The 24,610-nt window shown below is 38.9% G+C and overlaps 2 protein-coding genes across 2 annotated transcripts in view; one reads left to right on the forward strand and one right to left on the reverse strand.

The window, feature by feature from the left end:
• LOC127633447 (casein kinase I) overlaps positions 1 to 10,662 on the reverse strand; it is a 24,607-nt gene extending 13,945 nt beyond the window's left edge. The window contains exon 1 of the mRNA XM_052112544.1: positions 10,175 to 10,662. Within this exon, the coding sequence (XP_051968504.1) occupies positions 10,175 to 10,250 (76 nt within the window). The 5' untranslated portion in view covers positions 10,251 to 10,662. The remainder of the gene's footprint in view (positions 1 to 10,174) is intronic.
• Positions 10,663 to 19,565: 8,903 nt separating this feature from the next.
• On the forward strand, positions 19,566 to 22,496 carry LOC127633157 (complement C1q tumor necrosis factor-related protein 1-like). The gene is given in 3 exon segments (XM_052112039.1): positions 19,566 to 19,575; positions 21,938 to 22,446; positions 22,449 to 22,496. Coding segments are annotated over 3 exon segments (567 nt in total).
• Positions 22,497 to 24,610: the final 2,114 nt, after the last annotated feature.

Below are 24,610 nucleotides of genomic sequence, written 5' to 3' on the forward strand. Positions count from 1 at the left end.
CCATTATCTGTCCCAACTGTTATAATAAAACATCAATTGAGCAACATAACATGCATTTTTATTCAGTATATAAGCAATATTTAACTTTTTATGTTAAAGACACTATTGATACTGTGAGAAATTTACATTTCTCAAGAAAATAGCCGCTTATCAGTTAATCGTTAATCGATCGATAAGGTTAATCAACTAATGATTAATGAATTAATTGATAATTTGCATCCCTAAACTGTATAACATCATACCACGATTTCAGGTTCAATGTGCAGCATTCATGATATCTCCGTAGTTAAGGTGTGCCATTTACATGGGGAGGAGTGTTTTCTCCTCTTTCAGCGAGAGAGTAAATCTGAACAGGGTTGACAGAAGATTGTACTATATTAAACTGTATACAATTCTAAAACTAATGTTTAATAATGCTAATGGTCCTGATATTTGAAAGTCCTTCTGAAAATGCCACACGTTTTCACTAGTAAATTGATACAAGCCAAAAACAAATTTTACTGGATAAGCCTAAAAATATTTTTTTAAAGAATAGTTTAGAAAAAAAAAGTTTTTGTCCCACTCCATCCCTGATGGATCATTTTACTCAGTCCATTTTCAGTTTCAGTTGTCAACCCCGGTGAAGGGAATGGTGGTGGCGTAGTGGCTAAAGCACACGGCTGTTAATCAGAAGGTCGTTGGTTCGAACCCCATGGCCACCACCATTGTGCCCTTGAGCAAGGCACTTAACTCCAGGTTGCTCCGATAACAAATAATATTAATTTGGATAAAAGCGTCTGCCAAATGCATAAATGTATTCCTCTGTGCATGATGAGGGCGAAGAAGGTGCCAGTGGCCAGTGCCCCTGCAGCAGAGCAGCCTCTTAACCAGACAGACAGAACAGGAGCTGAAACAACCTCCTTCCAAGAAAACAGCATTGGAAGATCTCCTTGGAGACATTCAATGAACCAGCTGCACAGCATCAGTCAGATTAATGCAGAAAATTAATAAGTACAGAGCTGAAACATCCATTTCCATCAATAGTTGTCCACTCTAGTGGTGGAAAGCGAATGAAGGCTGTACCCACTGCTCTCCAGTCTAGCAAACGCACACCTCTCCACACCAGCCACCTCTGTCCCTAGCGAAAGGTTTTTTACAATGTGAATTGTGCAGAGTATCTCGCGTGCACATCTCCTTTCCTACTCTGACTGCCTGCCAGACCCATCAACATGCAACACACACACACACACACACGCACACACACGCACACACACGCACACGAGAAAATGTCAGAGAAGCGAAGTGAGGGGGTCTGACATAAGTGAGTGTGTGTGAGTTAAAGCAGTGTTTCTCAACTGGTCTATTTGGGCTGGGTCGCAGACAGCAGGGAAAGAACAATGCCATGGTTCTCCCATTGAAGATATTTAGGAGGTCGCCCAAGTGGAAGCCTATTTAGGACTGCTGAGGCAGATTTAATGATAAACTCGCAATCAGCTAAAGGCTTCTCATCTGCCCTTTCTCACAAGTGTAACAAGCTTGCGATCATGATATACTCTTCTCTCAGGCGCGTGCGTGCAAAGACCAGGCTTGTGGAGCGCAGACTTCAAAACTGATGTGACCATTTCAATTCTAGTGAGACTTTTCTGGTTTAAAGCGTTACGTAGGAACCTCTCAAACAGCACTGAGGAGGAAAAGAGCACCACTGTACAATGTGCTAATTTTATTTATATTTTTTCATTATACATCACCTTTACAAAATTTGTTTCATGATTTTACATGAGTAAAAGCAACTGTTATATTTTGAAATAATTCTAAAAAGGTACAATCTATTAGACCTCATTTTATATCAACAGTTGTAGTTAAAGTTTCAAGATGTGTTTCAGCTAGAATGTATTTTTTCATAAATACAATAATTTGTTATTATTATTATTACTATTTAAGACTAACCTAACCATGGTAATGAGGAGCCTTCCTCCTGTGTAATATGTATGTTCTGTTTGAATTATGTTGGAAATTAGGAAACAAATGGGATAATAATGGGCTCATTTAAGTAAATATGGTCTTCAATTTTTAAAAGGGGGAGAGAACACTTCCTATCGCTTTTGTTGTTGACATCAACAACAAAAATAATGTCACTTGATGCATTTCCTTGTACTTAAAAACCATGAACATAACTATGAAACAAAAGGAAATGCTATGGTGGGTTGCCACTTGATTTCCAATGTAAAATCTGTCCTGAAGCAAAACCACTGAGTTAAATGGTACAAACAGGAGCAGTCTGGCTGCGTGGTCACGCACCTACAGTATATGTTAATAATCATAGGACATTATTTTAAAAGCTCACACAACTGATGTTATTTTTCATTTAGCAGTTAATTTAACATGCTATGCTAACATGTAAACTAACATGCTTTAGTTATATAACATGTTATGGTTACATGCTATTTTTTATCATGTTTATAATTCGGTTATTAAATTCTGTTAGCTTTCTTATTTTCTAAAGGGAGACTTTTTTTTTTTTTTTTTACACATTTTTTTACTCAAGTTTCAATTATAATAAAATGTTTGCTCAAAATAAATAAATAAAATAACCCTTCTGTTTTCACTGATAATAGTAATTATGTAATAACATTATACTTTCTGAAACTTATCATACAGAGAAAATCTCATACCGTTGCAACCCTAATTATGAGTTGAGTGAATCGTTACATGCCTACTGCTTAGATAAATCGCATGACAAGTAGTAGTACAGGTGTACCTAATAAAGTGGTCGTGAGTATAGGGCAATTAAACTACAATTTTAATTTATGGATGTACAATTTGTTTAACAGAAACGTGACAAAGACAAAAGATACACAGACAAACTTGCATCAGCATTAATCAAATCAGCTGGTACAGATAGAGCAAAAAATATTTCCATAACTTGATCTTTCCTAACTTGTAAATGACAAAAACTGTTCCAGTTTGTAAACAAACTGCTACCCTATCTGTCTGGACAGAAACTCAAGGACTTGTTCTGCTGGTTCCTGAGATATTTCAATAAACACTACAGGATGGGATGCCCTTCAGCTGTTAGCAAAGAAATGCATGTCATGCCAGTCAGACGCAAGCACACAATTAAATCAGCGAACTAGAGACATTTTATCAATTCTAAGAGGAGCGTAAACAGTCAGCACCCTTTGATTACATTTAGATTCAAAGAGAAACACACTTCCAATGCTGTTGAAATAGGGAACAGGTCAAAGCCTATCCCTGCCTATGAACAATGTAAACAACATAGTTCTGCTCTGGGTTCAGATCAGTATTACAGCCCTGATAAAGGAAACCAATAGCATACCAGTGTTATGTAATGGTGCCAAAAAGAAAACCAGTGCACCCTTAATAGTTGACTCTATATGGGGAATGAACATGAATTGGAACCACTAGTTTTACTTCAAAAGAGTCCATGTGCTAGAACTATGAAATGAACATAGATATCCGTTCTTGATAAAGTCTTCAATGGAAACTACAGCCTAACTGCTAAATGAGATGAGCTGACCAGACTATAACACTTCACATCATAAAGCCAAAACCACAAACTCAAAACACTGTGGTTATGTAAAGGCAAATAGATGGGCACCGGAATTAAAAATAAGTGAGGCAGCACTGGGTGATTCACACACCTGAGGCCTCCCATGATGCAAGCGTGGGACTGACCTGGGAATCTCGGTAAAAAGGCATAACTAGGAGGTAGCAGATGATTTAAGTCAATTTGAGGACATATCTGGGTGTGAAATACATTTAAGATCTTCATAACAGTAACACTTCAAACATTTCTATATGATTTGAAAGACTGGGAGTGGTTATGAAATAGAAGTAACTGGGCAGATGGAGTTTACAATATCACCCCACCCAGCAAGCCCTGTTCACAAACACACACACAGAGACAATCCCATCTCAGCCAGAAGGCTCCAGGATAAAGAGCTCTCCACAGTTTAACACTTTAATATGATGGTGATCAAAGGCCTCATGTAAACGATGAAAACATCACTTCTATATCGAAATAGAGCAAGCTGACTGAATTGGAGCATGATGTTAAAGGGATTGTTTACCTAAAAATGAAAAGATTTTAGAAGAATATTTTAACTCTGTAGTCCATCCAATGCTAGTGAATGGATGCCAATTTTGATGCTCCAAAAAGGCACCATTAAAAGTAATCCATATGACTCCAGTGTTTTAATCCTTATCTTCAGAAGTGATATGATAGGTGTAGGTGAGAAACAGATCAATATTTACAGTTGAAGTCACAAGTTTACATACACATTTTTAACCACTCCACAGATTTCATATTAGCAAACTATAGATTTGGCAAGTCTGTTAGGACATCTACTTTGTGCATGATATGAGTCATTCTTCCAAAAAGTGTATACAGACAGACTGATTCTTTTTAAATTGACTATATTACAATTCCAGTGGGTCAGAAGTTTACATACACTTAAAGTTAATTGTGCCTTTAAGCAGCTTGGAAAATTCCAGAAAATGATGTCAAGCTTTTAGGCAATTAGCTTCTGATAGGCTAATTGGAGGTGTACCTGTGGATGTATTTTAAGGCCTAACTTCAAACACAGTACCTCTTTGCTTGACATTATGGGAAAATCAAAAGAAATCAGCCAAGTCCACAGAGAAAAATTGTAGACATCCACAAGTCTGGTTCATCCTTGGGGCAATTTCCAAATGCCTGAAGGTACCACATTCATCTGTACAAACAATAGTACACAAGTACAAACACCATGGGACCACACAGCCATCATACCACTCAGGAAGGAGACACATTCTGTCTCATAGAGATGAATGTAGTTTGGTGTGAAAAGTGCAAATCAATCCTAGAACAACAGCAAAGGACATTGTGAAGATGCTGGAGGAAACAGGTAGACAAGTATCTATATCCACAGTAAAACAATTCCAAAATCGACATAACCTGAAAAGCTGCTCAGCAAGGAAGAAGCCTCTGCTCCAAATCCGCCATAAAAAAGCCAGACTACAGTTTGCAAGTGCACGTGAGGACAGAGATCTTACTTTTTTGGACAAATGCCCTCTGGTCTGAGGAAGCAAAAATGTTACTGCTTGGCCATAATGAACATCATTATGTTTGGAGGAAAAAGGGTAAGGCTTGCAAGCTGAAGAACACCATCCCAACAGTGAAGCACGAGGGTGGCAGCATAATGTTGTGGCGGTACTTTGCTGCAGGAGGGACTGGTGCACTTCATAATATAGATGGAATCATGAGGAAGGTTAATTATGTGGATATATTGAAGCAACATCTTAAGACATCAGCCAGGAAGTTAAAGCTTGGTAGCAAATTGGTCTTCCAAATGGACAAGCATACCTCCAGGTTTGTGGCAAAATGGCTTAAGGACAACAAAGTCAAGCTATAGGAGTGACTATCACAAATCCCTGACCTCTGTCTGATTTTTGGGCCACATTTGTGGGCAGAACTGAAAAAGCATGTGCAAGCAAGGAGGCCTACATACCTGACTCAGTTACACCAGTTCTGTATGGAGGAAGGGGCCAAAATTCCTGCATCTTATTGTGAGAAGTTTGTGGAAGGCTATCCAAAACATTTGACCCAAGTTAAAAAATGTAAAGGCAATGCTATCAAATACTAACAAAACGTGTACGTAAACCTCTGACCCACTGGGAATGTGATGAAAGCAATAAAAGCTGAAATAAATCATTCTCTCTACTATTATTCTGACATTTCACATTCTTAAAATAGTGATCCTAACTGACCTAAGACAGAGAGCGTTTTCTACGATTAATTGCCAGGAATTGTGAAAAACTGAGTTTAAATGAATTTGGCTAAGATGTATGTGATCTTCTGACTTACACTATGTCCATTTTGCTGGAGATTCTTCTCCCTGCCCAGTAGAGGGCGATATGCATGAAGAATGTGAAAGTTTGACTCAGAAGGGAGGAGAATTTAAAATAAAATAAAAATGGTTTCTCACCCACACCTATCATCTCACTTCTAAAGACATTGATTTAACCATTCTTATGGATTACTTTTATGCTGACTTGTGTGATTTTTGGAGCTTCAAAATTTTGGCACCCATTCACTTACATCTTCAATTTCAGCAGATGAAAGACAGAGAGGTTCTAACAATGGAAGTGAATGTGGCCAATTTTGAAAAGCAGTTGTTAATAATTCTGTGAAAACTTTGTATTATTTGAGCTGCAAATTTGTTTAAATTGTTGAGCGCGCTTACATGTACGCTCGTACACATTATGCTTAAGCATAATGCAAACGCATTTGGCCATGTTAATGCAATAAATATAGTTACTTTGTTGGTGTAAGGTCATAAATGACATATGCATAAAGTAGATTTTTGTTCATTATGCCGATTTCAGGTGGCATGTAAACACTTTAACCAGCGTTCTCACTGGCTCATCCAATTCACTTTACGGATTGGCCCCATTCACCTACATTGTAAGTGCCTGACTATGAACCAGATTGTTTAATTCGTTAAAAGGAGGTACAATTTAAAATATATTTTTGGTTTATTCAACATCATGCCACAAATGTTATCGACGGAGCTCAAGTTGTATGAAACCAGAACATTCCTTTAAGGCCACCAGCTGCAAAACTTCCTTTAACGCCTTTAGAATAATAGATCAACTTTGCTGTGCTTTAATCATGTACATTTAATCACAAGCTTGAGTAAAGTTTAAATATTATGACAGTTAAGAATACCAACAGCAGTTCAGTAAAAGTAGACTTTGAGCAAATTAAAAAGACAATTACAAAATTGATAAGCCCATTTCAACAGTCAGAAAGCCTGTTGGAGAATAAAAGCTAATATCATGACCAATAGGCGGTGGGCCGAGTCCGTCTATCTCGTTTAGTTTTTGATTTGATAGTTACCCAGCAGCTGTCTGGCTCATTTTTTTTATTTGTCTGTATGAATAATTCACAAAAAGATTACCGATTGTTTCCAACGCCAATTGTTGCACATTAAAGTATAAAAATAGATTTAATTTCGCTAGCTGATCACAAACGTTGGCTGGAGTGAGATCCAATCAACGCTTGTGTTGTTACCTTGTTGAATTGATTTGGCCAATCACGTTATTCGTTGAACCGGCGTCGCGTGACTCGCGTCAGTCTGAAGCCAAATGAGTCTACAACCCAACCTGGAGAGACCGGTGTGTCTCGGCAAGACAACGTCAAGGTAAGATTTGTTTTACAATGATTATACACTCCTATATCTTAATGCTTTTCATATAAGTTGTATTTAAGACTGCAAGCTATACTTCGTCGTGAATATATGCGTTGTCGTTGATGAGAACAGTAGCCACGAAAGAATGTTGGTAGTGGAGCAGTAAAGCTAGGTCTGCTTAGGCTAATCCAAATCATTTGGTACATACACAATGAACTAAGCAAAGATTATTCAAATACGGGATAATTACGGGTAAATATTTAAACGGGAAGACAGTAGGAAATAATTTGACAGGTATGTCAAGGTTGGATTGGTTGATAGCAAGATAGCAAGCTACCTAGGCTACAAGTAAGCTAGACTAATTATCAGCTAAAAAGAGTGCAAAGCAAAATAAAGAAATTATTTCAAATCAACTTAATAGTGGTAGTCATGGAGTTATATAAGCCATTTATGGTTGATTGTCACAGTTTATACAATGACACAATTCTGTGCATGGTAGCTTATGCACATATGGTGGAAAAATATTTTATTTAAAAATGGCTGTTTTTGAGCTATTTAACAAAATTATTTGTGGTCAGAACTGCAGTAGTCTTGTCAAGCTCGTTTAAGATGGTTAGCATCTTAATACAAATGTCAAGATGAAAAATGTGATTTAAAATGATCTAGTAATGTGTGCTTTCTGTGTTTATTTATCAGAATATAATTCAGTTGTTTATCTAACACACAGACACGGACAGGACAACATCATATCTCTCCACACCCAAATGACTACAGAGGTGATCGTTGACAATCATCACATCAACAGCACCATGAATGGAGCAGGTCAAGATCACGGAGTTGCTTAGTATCCACATCACAGATGACCCATCTTGATCTATAGACACCACCAACAGAACCTGGCCAAGAAAGTCAAAAAACCTCTGCACTTCCTCCCACAGTTGAGGAAGGCTCATCTCCCACAAATCCATCCTCTTAACTTTCTATAGGGGAATCATAGAGAGCCTCTTCCTTCCACCCCCACCCTCCAATAACCTAAGGGCAGCTGATTGACTCTTACACAAATACACTGGTAGTTTACACTATGATGCTGCTACATTGGTTTATTTTTTTTATTTTTAAATTTGCTATGAATATTTGACCCCACTTACACACATATTGCACTGCCTTTTGCTACTTGTCATGTCATCCACTTGCACTGAAATACTATATTAATTAGGGATGAGTCACGATTTTCGAATATTCAATTAGTTGATTTTACTATAGAATATTGAATAGGATGTGCGGGATGATTGTCTTTAAAAAATCCCCATGTTTTAGTTGTGGTTATAAGTTGCAATCCTAAATTCACATAATATTTGTATACATTTTATAAATATATTCTTAATATTTGTTGTTTTTGTTTCTATGTTTGAGCTTATATATCTCAATATTAATAACAGTCTGGTTAATTATGAGTCTTGAAATGTAAACTCTCAAGGGTTGGCTTTCTAAATATATGTTGGTTATGTGTATATTCAGAATGACTTCTGAGCAGCAACCTTTTTATTTCGGGGATGTCATGAATGCATCACTTGCCAAATTTAAGTTAAATGCCAATACGGCTTTTTCAGCTACTGTACTCTCTGTGGTTTGCAGGTTCACCGATAAATTTGTACATTGAACAATCTTTGCCCAACTTGTCTGGGAAAGGGGGGTTACAGGGCTTTTTACATTTGAGGCTAAATGGATAAAACACCTCATTTTTACCTCAGTATCACTGAACTACAGAACTAAATTTACATTTTTAATGATTTACAGCAAAATTGTAATTTCAAGAACGCAGCTTCCTGGTCATCTGTGTTCATTATTTACATTGGTTGTTAAGGAAACGGGAGGTTTTCTAACTTTATGATTAGTACTTCTGCTTATTTGCCGGTTTAAAAAAGTAAGAGTTTGTAAGGACATTTTGCGTCAAATGTGCAAACAACAAAGTTGGAAACAATGTCTGTAGTACTTATACGATTTTATTACATGACCTCAGCAAAAAAAAGACTTACACAGCTGTGAGGTAAGTATTAAATTCATAATTTCGAGGTCCGGCCCACCGCCTACTAGTTATGTGCTCCAGCCCTGTACTGTAATATGCAAAAATGGCTTTCTATTGTCATCAGTGCAATCTCTAAATACCAGCACAGACATTTAAATGATCACCAACATCCTCATGTGTGATACTGATGTTCTCTGTAGAGCTACAAGGATATAGGCCATCATACACCATGTAAATATTTCCGCTGTTGCAACACAGTAGGCACCAATCAAAGCACTTGTTTCAGCAAAATTCACCATGACCCTGTGATCTGGAATATGTGACTGTCTAAATACAGGTCCCTGTTTGATACAGACAGAAAGCTCTGGTGGGAAGATGTTGACACTATGATACTAATCCAAAGAGCAAAACTTTCAGAAAGGCCTGGTTGGTATGACCATTTGAAGCAATTATGTTGAATCAACATGCCAGGATTGGCCTTTTGGGTGGTTCATGCTTTCAATGAAACCTGTGTGGACAGGTAAGGTTCATTCATAATTCCACACAAGGACCGACCAGTTTGGAAACTCATGCTGACGGCAAAACAGATTCAGCGGACTTAAGCTGCAATTTCCAACGTTGTCGTAACAATGTCACAAAGTCAAAAATCTCAATCTTTTGTCAAAAGCATGTACATTATGACATCCTGGAGTGTTTTAGGCGGAGTCTAGAACAGAACTAAACCATTATATTAACTTGTTCCAATATCGAGGAAAATGTCAAGTCCCCAACAAGTTAAACAGACCACTTTAAGTCTGAAATCGAAATTAATGGTTGTACATACTTTTAAGAACTAAAAAAAAGTGTCAAATTTCTGGAAACACACCAATGACACGCACTGTTGACAGATACATGAAATAATACAGCACTTTAACGGTGTCTTTTAGTTGACAGCTTTACAGCAAGAGTGTATAAGTGTGTTTAAGCATATATTTACCCAGATAAATGTCTCCAAATGATCCACTTCCGATTTTTCTGCCCAGTCTGTATCTGTTCCCAACTCGTAGCTCCATGGCTGTGTTTATTTGCTTCTTCCGAATGGGTCACTCGATACTATTAATTTCTATTAAAAAGGACGCGTTCTGTACTTTAAATTCGCCTTACCTCAACAAATATACACGTTATTTAACTTCTACAATCCTTTATATCTTTACGCGACCCCAACCCCCCGAATCCCTGAGGACAATTCGGATTCTTCCGACGGATCTCACTTTTCACCATTCCTTTTCTAATGTCGAAAAGTCTAAAATGCTACAATATTGTGCTCAGGTGAAAGCCCAGAATCTGCAGATCATGCTCTCATCGTTTTGATCATCATTTTCTCCACGTATAAAGAAGATGGAGATGGATTTTAACAGACGACCCCTGTCGCAGTCGCAAAACACAGAGCTGTCAGAGGCCCCGTATCTACTGTGTTGAACGCGAACGTAGCCCTGTGACGTCACTTCCCCATGGCAACGCCTCGCTCGCCACAGTCACGTGGGAGAAATGCTGCACAAGTTTCATTAGGTTAATCTTATTAACTGTCTCGAGCAACAGTTAATTAAATGTTGACATCTTTACGTTCGTCCAAGATATACGGTATTTAGTGCTGGATAATAAATAGGGAACTGGCATTTTGCTTCTGCTGAATCACATTTGTGAAGCCGCATAGTTTTTCCTCTTAAATATTATTTATAATATAAAATTATATATAAAGAAAATATAGCATATTTTATATTAAAATTATTTGTTTTAACACAACTGCCACCTTACAATAATGTATTATTATTATTATTATTATTTCGCATAATTAAATCACGAATACAATTTTCTTCACTGTTCTTGGTGGGTTTGTGCACTGATACCAATAAAGTACTTTAAAATGAAATTGAAAGATAATGCGTCATCTCTGTAAGACGTACTCCATCTGTTTTGTGCAAAACACATGACCGGGATAGCCCCAGTTTTGACAGTTAAAACTCAATAAAGTAATCATAGCAAAGGGACAGTAGTGAGAAAGTAACAACTTATCCGCGCTCAAGTGTTCGCATGGTCCTGTACACGCTTACGCGTTCGCTGATTGGTCGGTGTTATTTTGATTGGTCACGCATGATCCAATCGTGACACAGTCACGTGGCTGTAATGTTTTTCATGAATTGCGTAATAGTCTCTGCACGTGTTCTACAATGCACATTTCAGAGAAACTCAAGGGGCTGTTCATGAAAAACTGTTTAATGGACGTGGAACGCTTTAGAATCGACTGATAGCATGATAACCAAACAAATTGCTCCATATAAGTCAACGATTTGAATGAAACATATTATATTTATAAATATAATTTTTTATCAAATTAATAAATTTGTTTGATTGGGATATCTCCTTGATTTATTCCTACGGATCTAAAAATAATCGCAAATTATTACATTAACATGACAAAACAAAACATTTGTGCAGGTTCCTTTCATCAGGCCTCCAATATGACCCGGGAAATGTGTTAAAAAAATAGGACTGTGCAACATTTAAAGAGGTTTACAACTGAGTTTGATATCCAACTAATAAACAATTAAAGATGTCACATGAAAAAAGAAATTATACTGACTAATCAGCTCCACAGATCCTCTTTTAATAATAGTGCACAGAAGCACAGAAGTTTGTTTGGAGTAAAAAAGCTTTGACTGGAAGGACATCTAGTGGTCATATATGTAAACTGCAGAAACCAACTGAGCAGGAAAAACCTGTCTGCAGCACACCAGGTCAAGTTTGTGCCATTTCAAATAGACCTGTTGAGAACATATAAACGCACTTGCAAGTATTTCATAAGAATAATTCATCCAAAAATTAAAATTCTCTCATCATTTACTCAACCTCATGCCATCACAGATATGACTGACTTTCTTTATTCTGCTGAACACAAATATTTTTAGATGAATATTTCAGTAAAAACATAAAAACATTTTATTACAGCTTTGACTATATATACACATGGATTCTTGACTATTAAGATGAGAAAATAAATATACAGTAATTTAAAATAATATTCTGTTCAATATATTTCATTTAGTTGTCGTTAGATTATAGTAGGCCTAGTTCTAAGTTGGCCATAGTGTTTATTGTTAAGTTTTTTTTTATCTAAAAGGTGAAGTGTACAATATCTGCCTCACCAAGCAGAATTGACAAAATAATGATGTTTTCAAACAATTTGCCCAAACATTAACCCCACCTTCCATTGGGTGGACAAAAACAGGCAGTCTCCTGCCCAAACTCATGCCATTGGTTGAGTCAGTGTTGCAGTGTTGGACTGGTTAGACAGCTCAAACAATCAAAGCAATGTTTTGAGGGTACAAATTATTTACATGTATTTGTCTCTGCATATTAAGCTCAGACAGAAGTTATAGCACCTTTAACTGAAATGATTGTGATCTCAAAATGCAAATCCTGCTCTTTAAAAGTGTCCCTGGAGATCACAGCAGCTACTTAACATTTGTCAAATGGCTTGGAACAAGGGAAACTTAATTGCTTTTATCTGGCACTTGTTCTGTCTCATGTTGATGTTTCTCACACCCTCGTACTCATTCCACCTCTCAGCAACCTTGTGTACTTTCATCTATCCAGTTGGCCAACTCTAGCCTTTTTAAGCCTTTTACTCTTTCTTCTTTGTTGTTTTCATTTCATCTCTCCCTCTTGGATGTATCCATGCTCCTTCCTCAGTTCTCCACCCTTCCTGAACTTTTTCCCCAGCTCCGCATGGCATGCTGAGTTTGGGAGAACAGGAGGAATATGTCTAAAAAACATTGACAGGCAATAACTCATTCAGAGAAAGAGCAGTGCGACCCAGTCAACATACAATAAGCATCCACAGTGCAATAACAAAGAGACAAGCCTGTGGATCTTCAGGATTGGGCCTGCTGAGGTAAAGGTAAGAGACATCACTTGTACTTTTGAATTAGAGTTTACAATGCATGTTTGGTATTTTGGTGGCTGTTCTTTGCAAGACAAGTCACATACACATAGTGCAAGTTATGCAATAGCACTCAAACCTTTTTCAAGGTGCAAAGGAAACCTAATTCTGGTGTGCAACAACATAACTAGGCAACAACAGCAAACTTGGCCTGAATTTAGTTTTCTGTCCCTTACTTATCAGTGCATTTTTTAAGTGATTGTGTAATTTAATATGAGCTTAAATTAAAGGTTTTTTTCAACATGCATTGTTGGTTATTAGGCCATTCTAAAATGTTTAGTGGGTACTTAGTGTTGAAAAAGACCTATTTGTTTCTCAATAGCATTATCTATATTTTGTGGGATGAACTGCAAGATGATTGTTAGATTAAACACACTTGGAAATGTGAACATATAGACTTTAACAGCAGGTACAGGGCAAAATAAAAACTGAATCTGAATCTTATAACAGTGGATTTCATATGGTTTTAATATTACAATGTAACGAATGCTACTTTATTCTCCAAGTGATTGCTTCCAACCATATCCCTAAGGATCTGGCTATCTATTAAATCATTGGCAAGGTAGTATTCTTTTAAAATTCAAAGTAAAAAACTAAGCCAAGTTCACATTGCCTCATCTCTGGAACTGGTTCCTGCACTGGCAGAGACAAAATATGACACTATAAAAACACCCATCAGACACCAGCTACCAGTCTGTTACACAGCCCAGTACCCAGCACCCATCATACACCAACTACCAGTCTGCTGGTTAGCCCAGTAACCAGCACCTGACAGCTGTACCAGTCCCCTCAGCTTTTGGTCCCTTGCCCTTTCCTGAACCTCAGGGCATCCAGTCTGTCCCACGTAGTCATCCTTCCTTGTCTGGACCAGCTTCCATGTCTGCCCAGCCTGTTCCTTGCTCATTACCTGATCCCACTTCATTCCTGGGCCTTCCTCACTGGCCACCAGACTTCACTCCTTCCCTGGTCTCCTGACCCTGCTTCCTCCCTAAAGCCTTCTCCCTGGCCGCTGGATCCCGCTCTTGGGTTAGATCTGCTAGATCCGCCCTGGTCTGTCTCATCGGCTACGCCCTGGTCTGTCCCGCCGGATACACCCTGGTCTGCCCTGGATACCTGGCAGTCCACCCATCTGTTCCTGTCTCCTACTCTGTGCCATCCTCCTGTGTTTCTTGCTCTGTTGGTCGGTCAGGCTTGGACGCCAGGAGATGTCTGTCGGGGTACTGTCCACAGCCCTGCTTTGACTGTGCTGCCAATTTGTCTTGTTTTCCTGTTTCCCTCTGTTTCTCACTCTTTCTTTGTGTTTTGCAGGTGACACATTATTCATCTCAGCCCTGTTGCCCTGGCGAGGTGATTACCTAATTAACTGATCATCTGTGACACCTGCCTCCGTCATTACCCTCCTGATTTCTCTTTGGCTTCAGTCATGTGCTCGATTGTTTTGTGTGTTAGTTTTTGTTGCTGCTGTTGGCCTTAGTCAGTTCCTGTTCTTGTGTTCAGTCTTGTTTGGTTAGTTTTCTCCCTCGAGAAGAGTTTCTGTTGCATTTGTTATTTTATTTAATAAAACTGTCTAACCAGTTTTTTTACTTTGCTGAAGTAAAATGGCTTGTGAATGCTGTTTCATGTTTACTTTAAAAGCGAGCTTGAAGATGGTATCACTTTTCCTCAGTAAACTAATCCAGATTGTTTCAGTTCAGGCAAAGTGGCTTAAATAAGTCAAGGGTAAAACTGACTTCAGTGTTATGCCACGTGGATTTCAAAGTGTGTTCAAATTCTGCTTTAAAGGAGACCTATTATGCCGCTTTTTACAATATGTAATATAAGTCTCAGGTGTCCCCAGAATGTGTCTGTTAAGTTTCAGCTCAAAATACCCCACAGATCATTTATTATACCATGCTGTAAATGTCTCTTTTTGGGTGGAATCAAAAACACCCTGTTTTCGTGTGTGTCTCTTTAAATGCGAATGAGCTGCTGCTCCCCGCCCCGACATAGCTCTGGTCTCTGTGAGTACAATCAGAGACATTGGTAACTGACAGTAAGCATTTTCGGGTTAAAAATAAAAAATAACGACATAGCTCTGGTCTCCATGAATACAATCAGAGACTAGAGATTAGCTGCATTAGCCATGGGATCAGCTAACAAGCACATTCGGAAAGGCAATTTGCAAACATTCACATAATATAAAGAGCGATACTTACATCTTCAGGATATAAAGCTGGAACATGAACAGTTGGTACTGATACATGCTTGAGAATAAAAATTTTAATTTCATAAAGTCCTGCTTTATATTGACACTCATTCATAAAGCAGTCCAGTGTAAAATGATTTGCACAAACATACACACATTTTGGTATGTTTTGGGGCACATTTCCTTCAAAAACAAAACTTGTCCACAGCGTCTTCAGTGGCTGTCATGCCGGGAATACATGAAAACTCTTATATTCATTTGTACAGCAAACAACAGAACACTTATGACGCTTACGAAGCTGAGACATTATTCTTCTAACTATATCTGCTCCAGTGTGGAAAAAATGGCGGACTGTGTGTAGATCACTCAGGGGAGGATCTATGATAATAGGGTGGAGTCCGTCACCAGTCGTGGGTGAGGCCTGCTCTAACGTGACACACTATTGATTAATAGATATATAAGAAAGAGGAGTGGGTGGACGTTTAACATTGTAGGGTGGTTGTGTACATGCACTGCTGACTCACATTTATGTACAAACACCATGTAAAAGTGAATTTTGCACAATAGGTCCCCTATTTAATTTCAGGGCCAGCACCAAATGCAGATGTGTTTTCTATTTCCAGCCTAAGGTAAAATTAATTGTATTTCTGATCATTTCAAAACCCCAGAGAAATAACAATGCTGGATTCTGTGCATAAAGTTGTCTGGGGATATTCTATTTTTTTAGACACGCAGAAATGTCTTTTTACCATAGTGATGAACAAAGCAATATTACAGGGGCTAAACAGTTTATCTTCACTGACCTCAGACAGGAACATTTAGTAAATAATTTCAGTGCTGGTGAGCCTCATTTCAGATATGATCCAGAAACAAACATCAAAGCAAAAGGACAAAGAATTGGCCGAACATTTATTCACATTGGATTCAGAAGTGACACTAGAGGTCCCCTACAAAAATGCCACAACTAGCTGAACTGTGTTACGTGAACTGGCGGTGCGAGACTGGCAGACTACTGTGTGGCTCTCGAGGGGAAGAAACCGCGGAGACCACACCCCGCCCAGAGGGTGGGGGTGGGGGGGTTGAGAGGGCTAGGAGGCCAACTGTCCCAGACTTACCTGTTCATTCCTGTTAAGACAATAGGCAAGGGCTGAAAAGGCGGCGACAGACCAGCGTGATGTTCAATGCGATGTGATCTTGGGACTCGAGTCTGGATCCAGTGATGAAATATTCTCATTTGCATCAACCCGAGCAGTGTGGCCACCGCTGAGGACGGCATATGCCCCAGCAGCCTCTGAAACTGTTTCAGTGGAACTGCTGTTTTCTGTCTGAACGCCTTCAAACAGGTCAGCACCGACTGTGCACGCCCATTCGTGAGGCGTGCCGTCATTGAGACTGAGTCAAACTCCAAGCGGAGAAAAGAGATGCTCTGAACTGGGAGGAGTCGGCTCTTTTCCTCGTGGACCCGAAACCCTAGCCGGCTTAGGCGCATGAGCAGCAGGTCCCTGTGCGCACACAACACATCCCGAGAGTGAGCTAGGATTAGCCAGTTGTTGAGATAGTTGAGGATGCGAACATCCACTTCCCGGTTCAGTACTCGCAGGTTCAAGATTGGCCACAACCCACCGCCTTGCTTCGGTACAATGCATTAGGGGGTGTAAAACCCTTTCTTAATCTCGGCCGGAGAGGCAGGCTCTATCGCACCCTTCCGTAGGAGGGTAGCGATTTCTGCCACTGAACCTGGGCGGACACCTGGCGAACTGAATCGCGTAGCCGAGTCGGACGGTCCGGGTCCGGCATTGCGACAGGTTGGAGAGCGCAAGCCACGCGTCCAAGCTCAGGGCGAGGGTATACCAAGGTGACAATCTTGACGGACGTACCTGCGGGTTGGGCCTCGCAGTGGGGCGGCGCCAGAGGCGCCATATTGAAGGGGCTTCATTTTACCTGTATGTTCGGGGGAGTGGCATGCAAATACCACTCGCCAATTACCATTGGCCAAAGATCAGAGGTGTCTCGGGCTCCCAAGGGTGACCCCTAGTGTTACTTCATCGACAAAACGTTGAGTGAGTGACAGATAGGGAACTCAATTTAATACTTGTATTCGCATAGGTATTATTGTTACTAAAGCTGCAATACTGGCCTTAGTGGTGCTTGGTATCAGATCGAAAAAAAAAAAGTGGTATCGGCCATTCCTAGCTGCTCTAACCAGAATTGCAATCTGTTTGTTTGAGTGGACATATCAACATTGGCTCAACCAATGGCATGAGCATTTCTGTTATTTTTGCAGTTCTGTTTGGCACAGAAATTACCCACTTCATTTTGAAGTTAACGTACAGAAGACAGATTTTAGCTGGACACCTGTGGCTGTATTTTGTACATTAGCTTGCAAATAGCTCATATATAAGTTATGAGTAAAAGATGTATTTTAGTTTTGATACAATTAAGCTTCAATGGCCAAATCTGGTTACAGTATATGACAGAACATAGCAGCCAATTGTTTATGTATTTCACTCTTGGCTCACAGTTCAGAGATTCAACAACACTATCGAGGGTTCAGGGGCTCTAGGATGCTCGTGAATGTAGCAGTTGGACATTTATGATTTGGAGAGCGGTGTTCCCTTGAGAAGAGGGAAGCAAAAACACTCTCAGCTTATGTAATGAGTGTTTTAAAAAAGGTCAGCACAGATGTTGATCGAGCCAGAATGTCTGGGCCTTAGCTAAAGCAGCACTCAATAATGTGCTGTATGTGTAAACATAACCTAAAGATCCCAACATCCACAGAAATGAGAGAGATTCTCAAGCTAGGATATCAGATGTGGGACTGTAAACATGGCTGAGCATGAAAAAGAGAAAGCAGAAAATGTGGGGAAAGAATGTAATGCAAGCCCTATTTTGAAACACTGCAAACTTAAAGACAGACTTATAGACAGACTCACAAATGCACACAGAGTTGCGGAGTAAATGATTTAAATAGAGTAATACTAAATAGCTACTAAAATAGCAACTAATTTAGCACACATTTTCATAAGTGTGACTTCAAATTAGTGTAGCTTTCCAGTAACAAGCTACTTTTCCAGCAATAATTAGTCTAACGTGACTAAGCGCTACATCATAGTTAAATATCTAAAAATATATTGTGGGTTCAATTACTAGCTATTTTTTTTTAATAGCTTGTAGTGTAGCTAACTACAGTGGCTTGACTAGTGTTAACTACTTAACATTTTGAGTAGCTTGTAATTTGTCAAGCTTCAGTTTCAAAATAGCTTCCAGAACACTACACACACAGCACAATAATGGGGTGGGAGACAGTCAGATGATACACAGGTGAACACATCATAAGTAGGCAGGCACGCACACGCACACGTGCACACGCACGCACACACACACACACACACACACACACACACACACACACACATATCAGAGCAGGACAAGAATGATGAAGAGAAAGTGTGAACAGTATTTGACAACGTGAAATAATTCCAAAGTGAAAACAAATCAGAACATATAAACATGAACTTGACTAAATACAGACTATGACAAGAATCACAAATTGATCATGAAAACAATGTTAACACAAAACAATACCTGACAAAAGAAAACACAAGGGTTTAAATACACAGACAAGTGTATCAAGATAACATGACAACCAATGAAAAACCAGAACTAATAACAAAAGAACCAATGAAAGAACTGATAACAAGATAACAAGACCAATCAAACATGAACAAATAAGGAAACAAAACATGAAACATGAGGGTCACGTGACAAGAAAACCGGAAAAATGAAACAGGAAAAGGAAGTAGTGACTAAACTACAAAATATGAAATACAAATAAAATAAATAAAATGTGACATATCACCCACGGTGAGGCTAATGAGGCAGTGTGGCATGCTGGACTCTCAGGGTGTTGATCTGCTGGACACTCAGGGGGCGTGGCAGCTTGGCATGGCAGATGTGACGGCATGGCTTGGCATGGCAGGCATGACAGCATGGCTTGGCAAGGCAGATGTGGAAACATGGCATGACGTGGCAGACATGACGGCCAAGGCTTCAGGCGCTGGCTGTGGCATGGCCAAACCACCTCAACTGGCTCCTTTCGATGACTGAGATGGATGACTGACGGATGACTCAGCTCCTCATCCTATCTCCAAGGGAGAAGCCTTGTACTCGCGACCAAGTTCTTTTGGTCATGACCCAGCCTTCATGACCATAGGTGAGGGCAGGAATGAAAATTGACTACCCTCACCTAAATTGCCTTCCGGCTCAGCTCTCTTTTCGTGGCAACGGTGCGATAGAGCGAGTGCAATTCCACCCCTGCTGTCCTGATTCTCTTGACAACCTCCCGCTCCATTGTCCCCTCACTCGTAAACAAGACCCTGAGGTACTTGAACGCCTTCACTTGGGGCAATACCTCCTTCCCTACCCTGAGTACGCACTCCATCAGTTTCCTTCTAAGAACAATGGCCTCAGATTTAAAGGTGCTAATCCTCATCCCAGCCACTTCACACTTGACTGCCAAGTGATCCAGTGAGAGCTGAAGGTTCGGTGGGATGGGGATCTCATCGCTGCTTTTAGCAGTTGATTATTATGTAATAATGTTTATTTTTATAATGGATTTTCATAGGTTAATATTTAAAGTCTGGGTCTGGTTTAAGGCTAAAACATTAAAATCTATACATAAAATGCAAATGAATAGTATCAAAAATAAATGATGAAGACCTGGTAAAATGTTAATTTTAAAGTGACCTTTAAATTTTTTTTTCAATCTATTAGTTTTAATAAAAATCAACCGTCATGTGAGTCATGTGACACTGTGCGAGGTTTGTTTGCTTAAAGGCAAGCTCCGATTAGCTTTGCTACAATTATCCATTTAAGCCATTTTTACCGACGCAAACTGTAATATTTTTGTTTGTTAAACTGTGCTAGTAGGGCAGTATGTCGAAAAATTTGAAATTGTCTGCCTGTTAGGACATTAAAAAGCAATTACACTCTCACACATCAGACGCCTCACAGGATCAAGATGGCAGAGGTCCAGTCGATAGTGACAGCAGCAAGCTTTATGACGTAGGTTGGGATAACTCGAACATTTATGCAGCACTGGTGAAACTGTGAAGGCCTCGCAGAAATACATCGGGCGATCATATCTATGGAGGAGAAACTTTCCATCTTAAAAAAATGGGTCGCATTTCTGGAGTCGGCCAAAAGAGAGCTACAGGCTAACCCGCCTGCTTATTCTAGAAGTTCCTCTGTCTTATTTTAAAATTTTTATAGAATATCTAAGTCTTTTATTTTGAATGATAAACAACCTTGGTTGCATTTCAGTAAGTTACATAGACCAATTGACAAAGGAGTCTTGGGCCAAAGCTTTACTTTATTACTATGCTTTTAATCTTAGACACCTGGCCCATTGGTCTCTTCCACCTGAGAGAGCACTCCCTGGTACAACATTGAACAAGCGGTCCTTGCCCCAATCTCACCATTGCAATGTCTTTATATTAAATTGCCTAGTGAAGCAAAAATGCAGCCTTTTATATGACATTTACATTCAGTATGGACAAAGGTTTCTCGCATGTTCAATTCTGATGCTTACTTAAATGTTTCCTCAAGAATATGGCTGAAACCCAAATGATGTATTAACAAGCTCTACTTTTACTGGAAAGAATGGATTGAAAGGGGTGTTGCTACACTTAGTTACATTTATGAAAACAGAGTTTTGAGATCATTTTAAAATATAACCCAGCAATTTGGGATTTCTAGGTCTCAATTTTTCAGGTGTTTATAGTTGCATCATCTACTTTGTACTATTTTGGTGGCAGTACACCAAACTGCAGACACCTTCTGTAGGTGCTCACGACCTTTGGAAAGGGTCATAAAGTGTCAGTGTATTATTGCTCATTGATTCAGAGTCTTGGTGATGGGGCATTAACTGCTCTCAAGAGGTTATGGGAAAGAGATTTTGAACTTGATATAGGAGGATATGGAGTGGGAAAGGATTTATATATATATAAAAAATATGTCTAGGGATCCAAGGGTACGCCTTATTCAGCTTAAGATTTTACATAGTTTCTACTGGACTCCCTCTAGATTGTTTAGGTTTGGTCTAAAAGCCACACCTACCAGCTGGTGGATGTATGTTGGAGGATGGAGACATAGCCCATGATCTGTGGTTCTGCGCTGAGATTCAAGAATTCTGGGTAAGAGTCCAGAACGTTATCTGTGAGGTTTTAAATACTCAAATTCCATTCTGCCCCAGACTATGTATATTGGATGTTGGGGCGGTCATTAAAGTAGGTGACAAATATATAAAAAACTGGGTCCAAACAGTTATGACTGGCACACAATAATTCTTAGAGAATGAAAGTCAATTGGTGCTCCCTCATTTCAAGAATGGTTCACTGAACTGGGTAGGGTGACGGTATTTGAAAAGATGTCATATAAACAGCTTGGAAAAATAGATATGTATGGTAAAAAATGGGACAGGCATTGGCCTTTCTGGAGGGTTCTCAGTGAGGACCAAGAGAAAAGAACTAAACTTGTCTACTATTTAATTAGCTGTTGCATTCCTTCCCTTACAGGGGAGAAAGGAGACACTGGTAAGAGGGAACCCAATGGTAAATCAGGCAAATCAGGGCAAACTGGTCCCATAGGTCCCCATGGCATGAAGGGAACCAAGGGCAGTATTGGTGCTCCAGGGGAATCCTGTAAGTCCTACTACGCTGCCTTTTCTGTAGGGCGCAAGAAGGCCCTGCACAATAATGACTACTACCAGACCATAATTTTTGATACTGAGTTTGTCAATCTGTATGGCAACTTTAACATGTTTACAGGCAAGTTCTTCTGTTATATTCCATGCATCTATTTCTTTAACTTAAACGTTCACACCTGGAACCAGAAGGAGACATACATGTATGTGATGAAGAATGAGCAGGAGATGGCCATTTTGTACGCCCAGTCCATCGATCGCTCCATCATGCAGAGACAAAGTCTCATGCTGAAGCTGGAGAGAGATGACCATGTGTGGGTTCGGCTCTTTAAGGGCGAGAGAGAGAACGCTGTTTTCAGCGATTACTTTGACACTTAATTGATGACTTCACATTTAATGGTCACTTCATCATGGATAAGGCAGAAGGCTGATCATGGCAAAATAGATGGACAACAAACATGCAAAATCTATGGACAGGAAATATTTCCATGACAGTGGTGCTACAAAAAAAAAGTGGTTTTACAAAAAAAGATAATAATTATTAGAATTTAGTAATTCATTTAAGAAATACAGTGACATTTCAGATCAATGTTTAGATCTGTTTGAATGGAAGAGGATGAAATATAGTCATATCTGATACAAAGTACAATGATTTAGGTTAAATATTATGTTTAATAACAACAGTAATTTCACTTTGACACAGCCATACTTCAGACAGTCAAATACAAAGAGGAATTATAAAGATGATACACATTGATGCTGCATCAAAATATATACAGTATTCGGTGGATTTGATAAAAGTGACAGAAATCAATACATTGAAATGGTGGTAACTATATAATAGTATTATTGCTGTATTAAATCACTGTAAAATACTTTTAGTATCAAAATAATACGAACTGGGAAGTTAACAGAGTTAAACAAATATTATTATTTTAGAAATCTCTTAAATGAACTGTAATGTTACGGGTCACTCAAGTCAAGAGGGCATTTCTAAAAGAGGACTGATGGAGGCTTTGGCTGAAATCACATTTATTATTAGTCGTAAATGTTATTTTTTCTGTCCAATGCCATTAAAGGCAACAGACTCTTATGCCAGTCAGTCATTATAACTTTCACACTGGCTTTCGCCAAGCACTATGATGAATAAATGAAGAAAATGGCAAGTACATATCCAATAAAAAAGTAAATGCTTTGTAAATTTGTGTGTATGTCTGCTGGGTGTGCCACAATTTCCACTGACCTGGTTGGTCACAAAAACTTGACCTAGAGGAATATTCAGTTCTTCCATGCCAATCACCCATCCTCTCACACTTTACAGACAACAAAAAATTGTGTAATTGTGCATTTGTGTAAACACACGTGTGTTTGAAGTTGTTGAAATTGTTTATTTTTTACAGTCGTTTTAGGGTATTAACCTGTTTCATATGACATCACTATGATCACACCGCCATGTTTCTGACCAAAGTTCCATATACCTTCAATGTGGGAAGCAACAAAAGCTTTCTTTAGGAGATAAAAGCAGCTCCTACATTCATAGAGATGGGATCATCATATACGTTTGGTAATATTGTGACCAAATTAGACCAGAAAACAATGCAAAATGTGTAATTTCAAAATGAGAGATGTTTATGGTGATGTACTGGTGGCTGTGTGTACTCACTGGTCACACATCAGACTCGCCAGTGTATGGAGATGAATCGCGGATATAATATATTTAGATGTCGGCGAAAGTCCAATTTGGCTATATTGCTGTCTTCAGACCTTTATGATTTATTCCTGGGACTTGCCATGGATCTAAAGCAATTTTTGATGCTTTTCTTGATATAATTTCACAGGTGTTTTTGCATTCACCGCCATTGTTTCCTACCGGCTCCCGCTGATGGTCACAAATATGGCGGCTGCAAGGAAAAAGTGGCGACACTGAAATTGTCATTCATGGCATTACACAGGAAAGGTTAGTAAACGATTTTATCACACTAAAGTCATGTTAACATGCATATTGTCTACGTCTTTTGTGGTTATACTTTTGAAACAGCATTTGCACATTTACGGATTCACTTCCGTTACAAGTGTCTCACTGTAACCAATATTTTTGCTTATTTGAAAGAAAAGCAGGGACAAGTCTTTTTTTTTTTTCTGTAGTAATCAGCATTATGTCACAAATTGAGCTTAACTTGAATTGAACCCAGAATATTCCTTTAAAATTTTAAATGATCATTTTCTATATTGACTAATCTTAAAATGAATTCAGAAGCAAATCCATCAATGGTTTGATAATATTATTTAAAAAAAAAAAATATTAATCATTTTAATTTTATTAATAAAATAACTTTATATTTAGGTCTTAGGTCATTGTGTTGACATCTAATTAAACTAAAATGATGTCAGTCAGACTTTTTCCATGACAACCTGTCAAACAGCATCAAAATCCTGTAAGTTAGACTTAAATGTCTGTTTGGAAAAATGTAGACTATGACACAATGGCATATGACACATATGTGAGGCCAGCTGTGACTAAACACATTGTAGTTTTCGTTGGCCT

The sequence above is a fragment of the Xyrauchen texanus genome, chromosome 40, assembly GCF_025860055.1.
Source record: "Xyrauchen texanus isolate HMW12.3.18 chromosome 40, RBS_HiC_50CHRs, whole genome shotgun sequence".
NCBI classification, from domain to species: Eukaryota; Metazoa; Chordata; class Actinopteri; order Cypriniformes; family Catostomidae; genus Xyrauchen; species Xyrauchen texanus.